General features: G+C 45.6%; 1 protein-coding gene across 1 annotated transcript in view; it reads left to right on the top strand.

The window, feature by feature from the left end:
• Nucleotides 1-1334: 1334 nt before the first annotated feature.
• The window catches only part of TTC16 (tetratricopeptide repeat domain 16), a 34704-nt gene continuing 20772 nt past the window's right edge, over nucleotides 1335-15266 (top strand). The window contains exons 1-4 of the mRNA XM_061604477.1: nucleotides 1335-1398; nucleotides 3583-3767; nucleotides 4434-4524; nucleotides 13511-13654. Coding sequence (XP_061460461.1) covers nucleotides 1357-1398; nucleotides 3583-3767; nucleotides 4434-4524; nucleotides 13511-13654 — 462 coding nt within the window. The 5' untranslated portion in view covers nucleotides 1335-1356. The remainder of the gene's footprint in view (nucleotides 1399-3582; nucleotides 3768-4433; nucleotides 4525-13510; nucleotides 13655-15266) is intronic.

Consider the following 15266-nt stretch of genomic DNA (forward strand, 5'->3'; position numbering starts at 1 on the left):
GGCATCTGATGAATCCAGATGGATTCATGAAAGCGCTTGGGGAATCCTTGGAGCATGCACACGGGCACTCGGTTGAGGCTCTGGTGGAGAGGTGGAACACTGCAATCACCGGGCCAATAGACCGGGTGGCTCCGAAACGCCCTGTTCCCCTGAACAGAGCTCAGATGGTGCCGTGGTATACTCCACGGCTGCGAGAAGTGAGACGGCATGAACGCTGGTGGCGGAAATCACGCTCTGAGGACAAACACAGGTTAGAGCGGCGGCAGCAGCCTACCATGTGGTGATGGGGCAGCAAAAAAGGATTTTTATGTTGCCTCTATTGCGTCTGCAGGGTGCTGCCCCAGGAGGTTGTTCCAACTGGTCCGGAGCCTGGTCGGTCCAGTTGCCCCGGAGCCGATGGAACAGTCTAAGGCCTCCTGTGACAAATTGGCAAGGCACTTTGCGGATAAAATCAATTGTATAAAGAGTGCTATTCTGTGCGCTGTGGATACAGTGAGTGAACCAGAGTCGGCCAGGGGCATCTCGGCGGGTTGGGATCAGTTCCAGCTTCTTCCATCCGAGGAAGTGGACAAGGTGCTTTCAACCTTAAACCCTACCACCTGCTTACTTGACCCTTGCCCGTCATGGCTCATTATGAGCTGCAAAGATAGACTGAGCGAGGGGATCAAGGCGGTGGTAAATATGTCCCTGGAAGAGGGAATAATGCCATCAGCCCTCAAGGAGGCAATAATAAAACCAATTCTAAAGAAGCCCTCCTTGGATCCCCAAGTCTTGAACAACTTTCGTCCAGTCTCGAATTTACCATTTCTGGGCAAGGTGGTGGAGTGGGTGGTGGTAAAGCAGTTGCAAGCGCACTTGGAGGAAGCAGATTATCTTGATCCATTTCAATCTGGCTTCAGGCCTGGACATGGGACTGAAACGGCCTTGGTCGCCTTGGTGGATGATATGAGGAGGGCTTTGGATAGGGGCGAATGCACCTTCCTCGTCCTCCTGGATCTGTTAGCAGCTTTTGAAACTGTTGACCACGGCATCCTCCTGGACCGCCTGGAGAGACTGGGCATTGGGGGCACTGTACTGCAGTGGTTCTGCTCCTTCCTCTCTGAAAGGTACCAGAGGGTGGCACTGGGGGATGAGGTTTCAGACCCATGGCCTCTCACTTGTGGGGTGCCACAGGGTTCCATCCTCTCCCCAATGCTATTTAACATCTACGTAAAGCCGCTGGGAGCTATCATCAGGAGATGTGGGCTGCAATGCCATCAGTATGCAGATGACACGCACCTCTATCTCTCGTTTAAGTCTTCACAGGGGTTGGCTGTGGAAACCCTGTCCAAGTGCCTGGAGTCGGTGAGTGGCTGGATGGGAAGGAATAAGCTGAAGCTCAACCCTGACAAAACGGAGGTACTGTTTGTGGGAGACAAGGGAAGGCTGGGGGATGTGGACCTGGTGCTCAATGGGGTACGTTTGCCCTTGAAAGACCAGGTCCGCAGCCTGGTGGTCATTCTTGACTCCCAGCTGTCCATGGAGGCTCAGGTCTCGGCTGTGAGCCGGGCGGCGTTGTATCAACTCTATCTAATACAAAGGCTGCGCCCCTACCTTCCAAACCATCTGCTCCCATTGGTGGTACATGCCCTGGTCTCCTCTTGCCTAGACTACTGTAATGCGCTCTATATGGGGTTACCCTTGAAAACAGTCCGGAAGCTGCAAGTGGTACAGAATGCAGCGGCTCACCTGATTAAGGGTAGCCGCCGGCAGGACCACATCACTCCGGTGCTGAAGGAGTTGCACTGGTTACCAGTTGCTTTCCGGGCCCAATTCAAGGTGTTGGTTTTGACCTTTAAAACCCTGCACGGTTTCGGCCCAGTCTATCTGGAAGAGCGCCTCCAGCATCATCAATGTTGCCGCCCAACAAGATCAGCCCCCAAAGACCTCTCCGTCCCACCAGTTAAAACAGCTAGACTGGTGAGAACTAGGGAGAGGGCTTTTTCAATCGTGGCACCCACTCTGTGGAACTCCCTCCCAAATGACATCCGCCATGCCCCCTCCATGATGAGCTTCCGCCGGACCTTGAAAACCTGGCTCTTCAGGCAGGCTTTTGGGGCGGGTTAGGTTTTAGTGTTACTGTTGGGATTTTAAGGTTTTAATGTGAATTATATGTTTTTATGTTGTACGTCGCCCAGAGTGGCTGGTAAACCAGCCAGATGGGTGACTAATAAATGTAATAAATAAATAAATAAAATGCAATCACATTTATGTACTTTTTATGGGCCTTTGGTCTTTGTATGGTTACAAGAGTGCATTTATTCATTTTGTTTACAATATAGTGTTTTACCTTAACTCCATTTTTAGCTGTGGCATTCTGTTAATTATAAATTTAAACTTTAAGCTTTCTGTCTGTGTATGTATGTATAAACATACCTCTTTTGTGGCTGGTGCCTTTCTTTTTAAAAGCCCCCCCCCCATTTGTCCCAGTTGCAGTCTTGTTTGTTCATTTGTTCAATAGCATAACAGGAAAAGATCCAATACAATTATTATTAAAAGGAAATATGCCTAGGGAAAAAGCCTCTAGCAGAACTAGACTATCCTAAGCAAAATACTAAGAACTTTAGAACAAATTGTGCAAAATAAGTGAAGTTACGCAGGTTTTGCTAATGTATGTATAGTTATTTATAGGCATAATAGAGTCCAGCTATTTTTGGAGCAAAACCTTTTTTTAAATTAATATGGCCCCATCTACAACCGCTGCATAATTTCCTGAAAGATTAGGGAGAGCAGGACTCAAGCTCTCTGATTTGAAGCTGTTCCCCCAGACCTCTTAGACCAGGGGTGGGGAACCTCAGGCCCAGGGGCCAAATGTGGCCAAGCCTCTGTATCTGGCCCTCAGAATCTTCTCCAGGCCATGCCTGTCCTCAGGCCTCCCCCTCTGTCCCCAGATGAGATCCCTCACCGACCTTGCTGCACACCTTTCTCAGGTTCTTCCTCAGGTGTGTGGCTGGAACGGGTCCTGGACCTTACGGAGATGGAGGCTGGAGAGTGGTGTGTGTGTGTGTGTGCAGAATCCTCTGACTTTTGTGTGGTTGAAATGCAGCCTACAGTAGAAAGGTAAATGTTGCATCCTTTGCTGTGTTTGCTTTTCCTCTGGCCCTGCCCACCGCAGGAATATTGCCCCCCCCCTTGAACGTTGTCTGTGAAGGAATATGGCCCTTGGACTCCTCCCTCCCATCCCTGTCTTAGTTGGCTTGGAGTACCGGCGTTGGCTGTGGTCATTCTTAATAACCAAGGGAAAGCACTCTGCATGCACTCGGAGGGCATACCAGTTTCTGAACTGGGCATATGTTACAGGACTGATTGATTCCCTGGAGGGTAGGGCTGTAGCTCAGTGGCAGAGCATCTGCTTTGCATGTAGAAGGTCACAGTTTCAATCTCCAGCATCTCCAGGTAGGACTGGGAATAACTCCCTGTCTGAAATCTTGCAGTGCTGCTGCCAGTCAGTGTAGACAATACTGAGTTAGATGGACCACTGGTTGGACTTGGTATAAGGTGGCCTCCTGCGCTCCAGGGCTTCATTCTTTTTTGTTACTGCAGGAAGTGAAGATGGCGACAGTCTACCTTGGGGTCTTTCCGACTGCAGTCACTGAAGAGAAGCTCGAGGAAGCCCGGCAGAAATCCATCCATCGCATTTTTGGGTCTGGGGGGACCTTACAGTATGTTAAGAACCCCAACAAAGTGGGGACTTTTGAAGGCATTCTTCAGAACAGAACTGAAGAGCAGTGAGTGTTCCCCGCTCTCCCAAACGGCTCATTGATTTTTATTCATGGTTAAGCTAAATTATTCTAACTTTTACTTGGCAAGGTGGAAGTCCCTCCTTTATACCTATAAACATGCGGTGCCTTGATCCTTCCATGGTTTAGTTTGGGCATCATCACAAATCATGGTTTGGATTGGAATCAGCAGGCAAACTAGGATTAGATGCCATGGTTTGCAGTAGGTTTCTGAACAACGTTTTGTGCAAACTATGGATTGGTATGATTTTATTTATTGTATTAGAATTCTGTTCCATCTTTCTCCCAGAGAGCTGAACGAAGCGTATATGGTTTCTCTCACCCCTTCCGTTTTACCCTTGCAACAACCCTGAGAGGTGGGCTTGGCTAAGAAATGGTGACTGGTCTAAGATCGCCTAGCAAGTTTCATGGCTGAGTGGGGAATTGAACCCAGGTCCCTCCATCAGCCCCAGCCAACAGGGCCACTGGCCAGGGTTGATGAGGGTGGGAGTCCAGCCACATCTGGAGGATGGGTCCCCACCTCTGACATAGATGGAGTCTCAGCAATCACGGAATCACTTTGCATGCATGGTTGTATCAGCCTGTAGTTCTTTCCAGGCTTCGTAAGAGAATTCTTGGTGCTAGCTACTGTTGCTTCTTTTTTTTAATCTGCAGCAGGAACGAAGGTAACAAGTACTTCTTCCAGAGAGAGTGGGAGAAAGCTATCACCTCCTATACCAAAGCCCTGAACCTGGATCCTACCAAGGTAACCTGGAGGAGGTAGAGGTTGGTCTGGGAAACAGAGGTCCACAAGGCAGCCCACGTCTGCAGAGCGTGAAGAAAAGACCTGAAGCTGGATCAGGCTCTAGGCCCATCTAGTCTGGCATCCTGTTCCCAATCATATCCCGCCTTTGAGAAGCCGCGAGCAGGACATGAGAGCAAGAGGATTCTTGCCACTTGTGATTTTCAACAACTAGGATTTGGAGGCTCACCGCCTCTGATCCTGGAGATAGTACACAGCCATTGTGGCCAGTAGCCATCGATAGCCTTATTCTCTGTGAGAAAGCCACCTCTATGTGCCAACTACGGCCAAACAGAGTAAATAATAATACTGGACTAGGTGGATGCATGGCCTGATGGGCTCTGCAAGCCTACATATGTCTACTCAGAAGTTAGCCCCATTGACATCAATGGGACTTTTCCCCTGTGGAAGCTGATGGATGGACTGGAGCCGCAGTCAGTATTAAGCAGCTTTGTATGCTCATATGGCCAAACTGCTGAGGGACCAGAGCCAACCTGCCTCTCAGTCATGCACAAATCTCCCACCCCTCAAAGGTGGCTTTACTGGGAAATGTCCAACATCAGGAGCCAGTTCCTGAGCAAAATTGCTCCAGGTCACTCTGGATGTGGCTTCTTAAGCATGTGATTCAACAAAGCACTGAGCTTAATGTCTCAAGCAGCTGCAGAGGGCCCCCAGCCTGGAACAGGGCTGTGGGAGAAGGTTTTTCGTTGTTTTACTTCACTGTTTCCCCACTGGATTCCCTCCCCCCAAATACTATAAGGCTTTTCAGGGGTGGGCTGCCCTTGAAGATGGTCTGGAAACTTCATCTGGCGAATGGTAGCGAGACCAGCCATGAGGAGCACATCATCACACTGGCCACTTCTCACCTGCGCTGGCTTCCGATTCTTTGCTGGCCCCAATCCAAGGTGCTGGTTCTGATTTAAAAAGCTCTACGCTGTCATGGTCCTCCGCCCCCTCAGGGCACGGATTGCATGCTTCAGACCCAATCCCCACCCTTAGGGCAATTGATCTGGAACCCAATCACCAAATTCCCCTTGCCAAGGCTGTGCAAACCAACACCAGCCCTGCAAGGTAGAAGATAGGCTACCACCACCCCTTCACTGGTTCAGCTCAGAGCTAGGGGAACTCAGAGCCCAGAAAATAGGTAAACCAAGGTTCAATGAGACAAGAGCCAAACTTACACTCCTTGTCAAGAAACCTCTGGTAAAACCCCAAAATAGATTTAGGCTTAACTTCCTTATCCTTGGTAGTCTCGTAGTCGAATGGTCAAGGTGCTGAATTCAGAACCACCCTTACCCTCAATGAACACTCCAGGTTAAAGAGAAGTAGCTTTATTGAAAATATAAGTGCACATCAAAATGTAGCAGCAAAACAATTCCTCAAAACCACACACCCAACCAGGGGTTCAGGTGTACGCAAGAGAGTTCACACACACAAGAAGAAAATAAACTAGCTATCCTGTCTACTTACTTAGGAGGCAGTTAGTGGTAATCTCATCTCTCCTCAGAGAGAATAGCATCAGAGAAGAAACAATGGAACCCCACATATGCAAGCATCAATCCAGATGGGAACCATCTAGGGGGAACTTCTCAAGGGCAATAATAATAATATTATAATAATAATAATATTTAATTTGTTTGTCGCCTATCTGGCAATTAGCCACTCTAGGCGACGTACATTAAAAAAGATAAAATACAATAATATCAGATGCAATCACATTAATAACAACAGATAAAAATATTGGACAGTCATCAATACATATAAAAGCAAATTATATTAACAGCATACGATAGATGACAGACTCATGGCGATTTACCCATCCCAAGGACCTCAAAGGCTTATTGGAATAGCCACGTCTTCAGGGCCTTGCGGAATACATCTAGGGAAGGGGCATGTCGAAGATCACATGGGAGGGAGTTCCAGAGAGTGGGGGCCACCACGGAAAAGGCTCTCTCCCTAGTACCCACCAACCTAGCTGTTTTGGTTGGCGGGATTGAGAGAAGGCCTTGTGTGGCTGATCTAGTTGGGCGGCATAATTGGTGGCGGAAACAATGGAACCCCACATCAATCCAGATGGAAACCCAAGGGAACCATCCAGGGGGAACTTCTCAAGGGGAACAAAGGGTCTCAAACCCTATACTTAAGGAAAAAGAATCCCAACGATCCAGAATTCATTAACCAATCAGGGGCTTTCTGATGTAATCCCTTCGTGAAGCTTCCTTACTTTTTCGCGCCTTGCAGGCCCCCCCTCCCAACGGTGTTCTCAACCTTCACAGGCCGGCATGTCCTTGAGTACCAGGCTCTCAATGACTGGCAAAGATAACCAGGTGTTTCTGTTCAGGCCTCCCTAACTGCTTTCAGCTGGAAACAACATTTTTGCCTTTCCAGAGGCCTGTCTTCTGACAAGATGTAACTCCCAGAGTTCTTTGCACTGAGCCATGATATTAAAAATCAATTTAACAATTCATAGAAATTTTACAATTTCATGACACGCCCCTTTTCCTTGAAGATGACGTCAGAACTCAAACAGTTCTGCTTCATCGCTGACACCAGACAGGAATAAAGAAAAGGATCAAAATTAACCATAACAATACATCAAAAAACATGTTGCAATAAAAAGGAAATATTTCATAAATGTTCCAAGCAGGTGTGCGACTTCCAGACTTATGCCATACTAAAATAGGTTACCAAAAAATTTAACAAAAAGGAAATTGCAAAAATAACAATACCTAGAGAGAAATAAGGACCCCTAAAATACCCAGAGAAACAGAACAATAAAAAGACTTTATTATGAGAATAAAGAGATAGAATAAAAATGGGCAATTCAAAAGCTGGTCCAGAATCCAAAAAGAAGGTCATAAGCCATAAAATCAGTCAAAAATCCAAAAAACACGTTAAAATCTTAAAACAGTAAAAACAGCGTCCAAAACAAGCCATAGGTCATCAGAGCCAAAAAATCAATCATCTGGAACAGGAGCACAGGATAATGCATCGGCTACCACATTATCATGTCCTTTTGTGAATTGGATGGAGAAATCAAAATCCTGAAGGGCCAAACTCCAGCGGAAGAGTTTCTGGTTGGACTTTTTCATCTTAGCCAGCCAGCACAAAGGTGAATGGTCGGTTTGTAATTGAAAATGGCATCCCCACAGGTAAGGGCGTAACTTGTCAAGAGCCCAGACCAAAGCAAGACACTCTTTTTCAACTGTAGCCAAATTGCGCTCTCTCTGAATCATTTTTTTACTGAGATATGCAATGGGATGTAATTCTCCATCAGCATCTCTTTGAAGCAAAGCGGCTCCGAGCCCATAATTTGATGCATCAGTTTGAACTACAAAAGGGCTAGAAAAATCAGGAGCTCTCAAAACTGGATATTGCACCAATAAAGTTTTTAAGGCATCAATGGCACTCTGACACTTGTCAGTCCAATTAACGTGCATAGGCAGGGAATTTTTACACAGATCAGTTAAAGGTGTAGCAATACTACTCCTGTTGACTCTCAGCAACCAAGTCCAAAAAATCTTCTGTGTTCTCACGCACTTTGGTGCAAGCCAAAACCATATGTTTTCTAGAAAAATATTGCTTCATCATGTTAACATGGAAAACTTTGGTTTTTTTACTTGAATCAGGGTAGGCCAGCAGATACTTAGTGTCATTCAGCTGAGCTTTGACAACAGGACCACGAGAAGACTCAGGACAGTCTTGCAAGTTAGGAGCAGAAAAAACAAAGTCTGACTCCTCTTCCTCTCCTGCGGATGACCATGAGGATAGCTCTGGTAGTTGTGATCTCGGCTCTTCTGTGTCCCTTACACACACAACAGGAGCAACTTTAGGATTTTTCCTTACAGCTGGTGTAGGTTTAGGCACATTTTTAGAACAGGAATCTGCTTTATGTCCTAATTCCCCACATCGGAAACACTTTATTTCTCCTGGAAGTTTTTTCTGTATTCTTTGTGCCGACGGAGCTGAGGCTACGTTGGGGTGACTCGGCCCCTCCTTCGCCCTCTCCTCTCTCGGCTGTTGCCATGGTTTCTGCATTCCAGGCATTCCCCGTCCAAACGGCTTGGTAGGAAAGTTCTCAGACTTTTTAACAAAGGCAGGTCTTTCCCCACCAGCTCGGTTCTTTGACATCCGATCTGCTAGAGTCCCAGCTTCAATGAGCGTCGCAGGCTGTTGATCTTTAACTAGGGCTGCCAGATCTTTTGGAAGGCATTTGTAAAACACTTCCCGGCCATACAGGTCCAAGATTTGTTCTCGGGTTACAGCCTCTGCGGTGTCCACCCAGCGCTTCACAGTTCTCCCAATCCTTGATGAAAATGCAACATAGCTCTCTGTGTTTTTCTTCTGGGCAGCTTCCAGCCGCCGGTAACAATCATCAGCAAACATAGCAAAGTGAGAGCGAGCTAGCGTATAGAAATGATCAAAATCATCAGCAAATTCATCAGGTACTGAGTTCAAGAGTTCACGGAGCTCCCCTTGAGCATTAATGCGTAACGCACTCATCCAATGCTCTTTTGCCACATGCTGGTCCCGACAAACATGCATGAAAATTTGGAAATACGTAAAAATGTCTTCCTGCTCATGAAAAGTTGGAAAAGCTTTTTTATGGAGAAAAGGTTTCTGCTTTTCTCTGTCCTCACGAGCTCGGACATATTTCTCCCGACTCAAACGGTCCTCTCTCATAGCCTCAAACTGTAGGGTCAACAATTGCATCTGTTTTGCCAGGTAACGCTGCAAACCCTTAGGCAATTCCTCCTCCTCCTCATCTTCCTCTTCCTCTTTTTTGTCTTCCTCGGCTTGTTTGGCTGCTGCAACCTCCTCTCGCCTAGGAGGCTGCAAAAGAAACGTCTGGACGGACACATTCCCTTCTAGCTGCTCAGGCTGTAGAAGTGACATGCTGCCCTCTGCTCCTTCAACTTCAGTGGCTCCAATAGCCCTAGCTGTTTGGGATTTAGTCAGCGGCTTCTGCGACATCCTACCACTAGCCTTAACTACCCAAAACAACAAACAGTAGTGCCAGAAGTCTCTCTTAATTTAGTTTTTGCTGCAATGCACTTAATCAAACAGTGTGTTCACCAGGAGCAAGTATGGTCTTGATCCCAACCCCCCTGTCACTATGTCATGGTCCTCCGCCCCCTCAGGGCACGGACTGCATGCTTCAGACCCAATTCCCACCCTTAGGGCAATTGATCTGGAACCCAATCACCAAATTCCCCTTGCCAAGGCTGTGCAAACCAACACCAGCCCTGCAAGGTAGAAGATAAGCTGCCACCACCCCTTCACTGGTTCAACTCAGAGCTAGGGGAACTCAGAGCCCAGAAAATAGGTAAACCAAGGTTCAATGAGACAAGAGCCAAACTTACACTCCTTGTCAAGAAACCTCTGGTAAAACCCCAAAATAGATTTAGGCTTAACTTCCTTATCCTTGGTAGTCTCGTAGTCGAATGGTCAAGGTGCTGAATTCAGAACCACCCTTACCCTCAATGAACACTCCAGGTTAAAGAGAAGTAGCTTTATTGAAAATATAAGTGCACATCAAAATATAACAGCAAAACAATTCCTCAAAACCACACACCCAACCAGGGGTTCAGGTGTACATAAGAGAGTTCACACACACAAGAAGAAAATAAACTAGCTACCATGTCTACTTACTTAGGAGGCAGTTAGTTGTAATCTCATCTCTCCTCAGAGAGAATAGCATCAGAGAAGAAACAATGGAACCCCACATATGCAAGCATCAATCCAGATGGGAACCATCTAGGGGGAACTTCTCAAGGGGAACAAGGCTATGGGTCTCAAACCCTATACTTAAGGAAAAAGAATCCCAACGGTCCAGAATTCATTAACCAATCAGGGGCTTTCTGATGTAATCCCTTCGTGAAGCTTCCTTATTTTTTCGCGCCTTGCAGGCCCCCCCTCCCAACGGTGTTCTCAACCTTCACAGGCCGGCATGTCCTTGAGTACCAGGCTCTCACTGACTGGCAAAGATAACCAGGTGTTTCTGTTCAGGCCTCCCTAACTGCTTTCAGCTGGAAAGGAAACAACATTTTTGCCTTTCCAGAGGCCTGTCTTCTGACAAGATGTAACTCCCAGAGTTCTTTGCACTGAGCCATGATATTAAAAATCAATTTAACAATTCATAGAAATTTTACAATTTCATGACATACGCTGCTTGGGATCTAGCGGAAGGCCTCCCCTTCCATATGTACCTCCCCATACATGGTGGGCATCTACAGAGGTCCTTCTCTAGACCGTTTAAGGTCTGGTTTTAAGTCCCTGTGGTACCATTGGTGGGTTTAGCATCTGTATCTGATAGCTGTTTAAGTTCTGTACTATTCCATTTGCCTTGCGTGAAAAAAGATATTGTAGAGTTGGAAAAGGTTCAGAAAAGGGCACCCGAATGATCAAGGGGATGCAGCGACTCCCTTATGAGGAAAGGTTGCAGCATTTGGGGCTTTTTAGTTTAGAGAAAAGGTGAGTAAGAGGTAACATGGTAGAAGTGTATAAAATTATGCATGGCATGGAGAAAGTGGACAGAGGAAAGGTTTTCTCCCTCTCTTACAACACTAGCACTCGTGCACATTTATTTATTTATTTATTTATTATTTCAATTTATATACCGCCCTTAGCAAAATAGCTCTCAGGGCGGTGAACAAACAAGATAAAATACAATATATCATAATAAAAATACAAAAACATATACAAACAAACAACAAAAAGCACAGCAAAAACAAAATAAATACTACAAAAATTAAAAATACAGATTAAAAGTTTAAAAAAGATTAAGAAGATTAAAATGCCTGGGAGCATAAAAAGGTCTTTACTGGCGCCGAAAAGACGGAAGTGTAGGCGCCAAAAGATGGAAGTGTATGCTGAATGATTCAGGACAGGCGAAAGAATGGATTTCTTCACACACTGCATAGATAAACAATAAATTCGCTCCCCCACAGGAGGCAGTGATGGCCACCCACTTGGGTGGCTTTAAAAGAGGATTAGACAAATATATGGAGGATAAGGCTATCTGGCCACTAGCCATGATGGTTATGCTCTGCTTCCCCTGTCAGAGGAAGCATGCTTTGAATACCAGTTGGTGGAAACTGCAGGAGGGGAGAGTCCCCTTGCTCTCAGGTCCTGCTTGCAGGCTTCCCACAATGAGCATTTGGGTGGCCACTGTGAGAACAGGATGCTGGACTAGATGGGCCACTGGCCTGATCCTGTAGGGCTCTTATGTACTTATTGTGTTCTTTCTTTTATTCTGGTTGTCTCTTAAGCTTATTGTGGCTGTACTGAAGTATGGTTTTATGATTATGTTCTATTCTTTTTATCCTGCATGACACTGAAAGAATTTGTTTAACGAGGTATCTCATAAATTAGCAGCCTTGTACCAACGTTGTTCAGGAATTCTAAGAAATTAAAGAGGCAATACACTTTTGAAAGCTTCAGTCCACCATCTTGATTCAGAACAGCACCCATTTAGACCCGAATCTAGACAGAAACCTCCTCCTTGATCTCAGAAACCATCATGCCGAATTTGGTGACGATATCGCAAGTGGTGTCGAAATGCAGAGAGAATAGATATACAACTTTTCAAAATATATAGCTGACTAGCAGACAATACCCAGCATTGCTCAGGAATTCTAAGAAACCAAAAAATACAAAGATCAGTAGGATCGTTAATTTTTTGGTTTCTTAATTTGAAAAAAATGTATTTTCATTCTAATGTTTCATCCTACTGGGAGGAAGGGTAGGATATAAATCTAAATACTACTACTACTACTACTAATAATAATAATAATGCAGTAGTAGATAATCCTGCCAAATATGGTTAAAATCAGTGCTGTTTTGAAAGTTTAAGCTCCCCATCTTGATTTAAAACAGCATTCAAACATAGAGAGAAACTTCCTCCTTGATCTCAAGAACCGTCATGCCAGATTTGGTTTCTGTCCTTCTTCAGATTAAACCAAATGCAGCGGTCACAAGTACACTCAGAGGGGCAATCCAAAAAGCAAGGTTCAGTGACAGAGGCCACACAGAGGCCACACAAGAGGCAAGGTCTAGAAACAGTCCAAGGTCAAAACACAGGGAAGTCCAGCCTCCCGCTAGGCCACACAATAAACCGGGGAACGCGTCCAAGGATGTTCCTCACCCCAGCTCTAAAACCCAAAGCTGAAACTGCCCAGTTGCTGAGACCAAAAGTGGCACGTAGGGGCCTTTTTCCTTATGTGGCAAGCATCCCTACTGTTGGTAAAAGAGAGGTCATTCCCAAAAAGTAGGGATGGGGAGAAATTTGATTCAGTTCACATTTAAAGCCAAATTTATCAGATTGACTCTTTCAGAAAAAACATGAGAAGCTAAACACAGCCTTCCTTTGAAATTCACACTTACCCAAATTTTGCAATGTAGTTCTCTAACCAGGGTTTACAAAATGCATATATCAGGGGAAAGTGAGTACAAAAATGAATATTCTAGAGAAAATAGCATACAAAAATGAATTATATTAGGAGATTGCAAAAATGCGTACAATTATTTATTTGTTTGTTGAATTTACATACCGCCTTTCTGCCAAGACACTCAAGGTGGTTTACAAGTCAAAACGGCAAACAAAAATGCCTTTATTGGGTTAAATTTGCACTAAAATGCTGAAGAATTTTCATGAGGATTTAAAAAGAAAAGAAAAGAAATTAGCAGAAATTAGACCTGAATTTAAGATTAGAAAAATGAGGAACTCTGAGACCTGAAACGGACAGATCCCTCCCTAAGGAGAAGCGTCCAGGATGAGGCCTCCTAGGCACCCTTTGCTTTCTTAGCAGGAGAAGCACCTTTTTCTCCTCTTGGCAGGAGGAGGGTTTAGAAAAAAGCCGAGCAGAGCTGGATACGGCCTCCCTTGGCTTGTGCATTGCATCTGGAAAGGGAGGGGCTTTTTGATCCCTTTGTGGGTTCATCTCTACAGGTGGAGCTATATGAGAGGAAGGCGGAGGCCCTTCTCCAGCTCTGTGACTTTCAGTCCGCTGCGATACATCTCCGGAAGGTCTATGTCATGTCAATGAATAAGGAGGATGTTGGACATCGCCTTGCCTTCATTTTACACCTGCAGGTGAACAGATTAGGATTGACACTCCTCCCCAGCTCAGCTAATGCATCTCTACAAATATAATCCGGCTTTACAGTCTTGGTTTCACTCTGAGTGATTCTGGTCATTGTGATTCCACAAGGGGGCTGAGGGGCTTCTCTTAGATGACCCTGATTCACTTGCAGAAGCAGAGCCGGAGTTGCATGGTGGACCAGAGAGACTTGGGTTCGATTCCTGGCTTCAGCCATGAAGCTCACTGAGTGGGCATTTTGTTGTTGTTATGTGCCTTCAAGTCGATTCCAACTTATGGTGACCCTCTGAATCAGTGACCTCTAATAGCATCTGTCATGAACCACCCTGTTCAGATCATTTAGCCGCCTAATATCCACCAGCTGCACCTACCTCACAAGGTCGTTGCAAGGTTAAAATGGGGGGAAACCTATCTCTGACCTTGCACTCTTTGGGACATGAATGTGAGGCAGAATGACAATCCCTTGTAAGAATCCACTGAGTTTCACAATCAAAGGTTAAACTGTCCTTTGCGTTTCTGGGATCTCTTTTACTTATTTCCTGATTTTTGCGTCCCACCTTGCTTCCAAGTTGGAACCCAGGATGAATGTAAAGCTGCACTGACCACAGGAGGGTTAGCCTATCATCAGTCTTATGTGGTCTACTTTCTAAATAGGTGTTTTAACAAGAGCATCTCCAGGTTCTACCAATGTAATTTAAATTTACAAAGCAAGAGTGAATCCCTTAAAAGCTAAGATATATAACTGGGGGAAGGGATATAGCTCAGTGGTAGAGCCTTTGCCTTGTATGTAGAAAGTCCCAATGGCATCTCCAGGTAGGGAGAGACTCCTCGTCTGAAGCTCTGGAGACCTGCTGCCAGTCAGTGTAGTCACTACTGAGCTAGATTAGTCCAATTTTTTTAAGATTATAAGAAGGGCTTTGGTGGGTCAGACCACAAGAACATTAGAAGAGCCATGCTGGATCAGAGCAAAGGCCTGTCCTGTTTTCCGCAGTGACCAAACATATACATGGCCCCATCCAGTATACATTTAGAGCAGTATTATGCCAGCTAGAACAATCATGGCTTCCCCCAAAGTATCCTGGGAGCTGTAGTTTCTTACGGGTGCTGAGAGTTGTTAGGAGGCTCCTACTCCCCTCATAGATTGGGGAATTGTAAGAGTGGTTTAACAATCAATCCTTCTTTCCAGTGAACTCTGGGCATTATGACTTTGTGAGGGAAAGTAGGTGTCTACTAACAACTTTCACCTCCCCTAACAAACTATAGTTCCCAGGATTCTTTGAGGGAAGCCATGACTTTAAATTGGTATGACACAGCTTTAAACGTGTGGCGCAGAAGGGGCTTGTGTCTGGGAAGCCCACAAGCTGGTCCTGAGGGCAATAGCTCTTTCCTGCTGTTGTTCCCCAGTGAATGGTATTCAGGGACATGGTCCCTCTGATCCTGGAGGTAGCTTATAGCTTTCGTGATGAGTAGCCTTCTCCTCCATGAATCTGTCTAATCCCCTTTTAAAGCCATCTAGATTGATGACCATCACTACATAGAATCATAGAATAGTAGAGCTGGAAGGGGCCTGTAAGGCCATCGAGTCCAACCCCCTGCTCAGCACAG

This window comes from Rhineura floridana, chromosome 20 (genome assembly GCF_030035675.1).
Source record: "Rhineura floridana isolate rRhiFlo1 chromosome 20, rRhiFlo1.hap2, whole genome shotgun sequence".
NCBI lineage: Eukaryota > Metazoa > Chordata > Lepidosauria > Squamata > Rhineuridae > Rhineura > Rhineura floridana.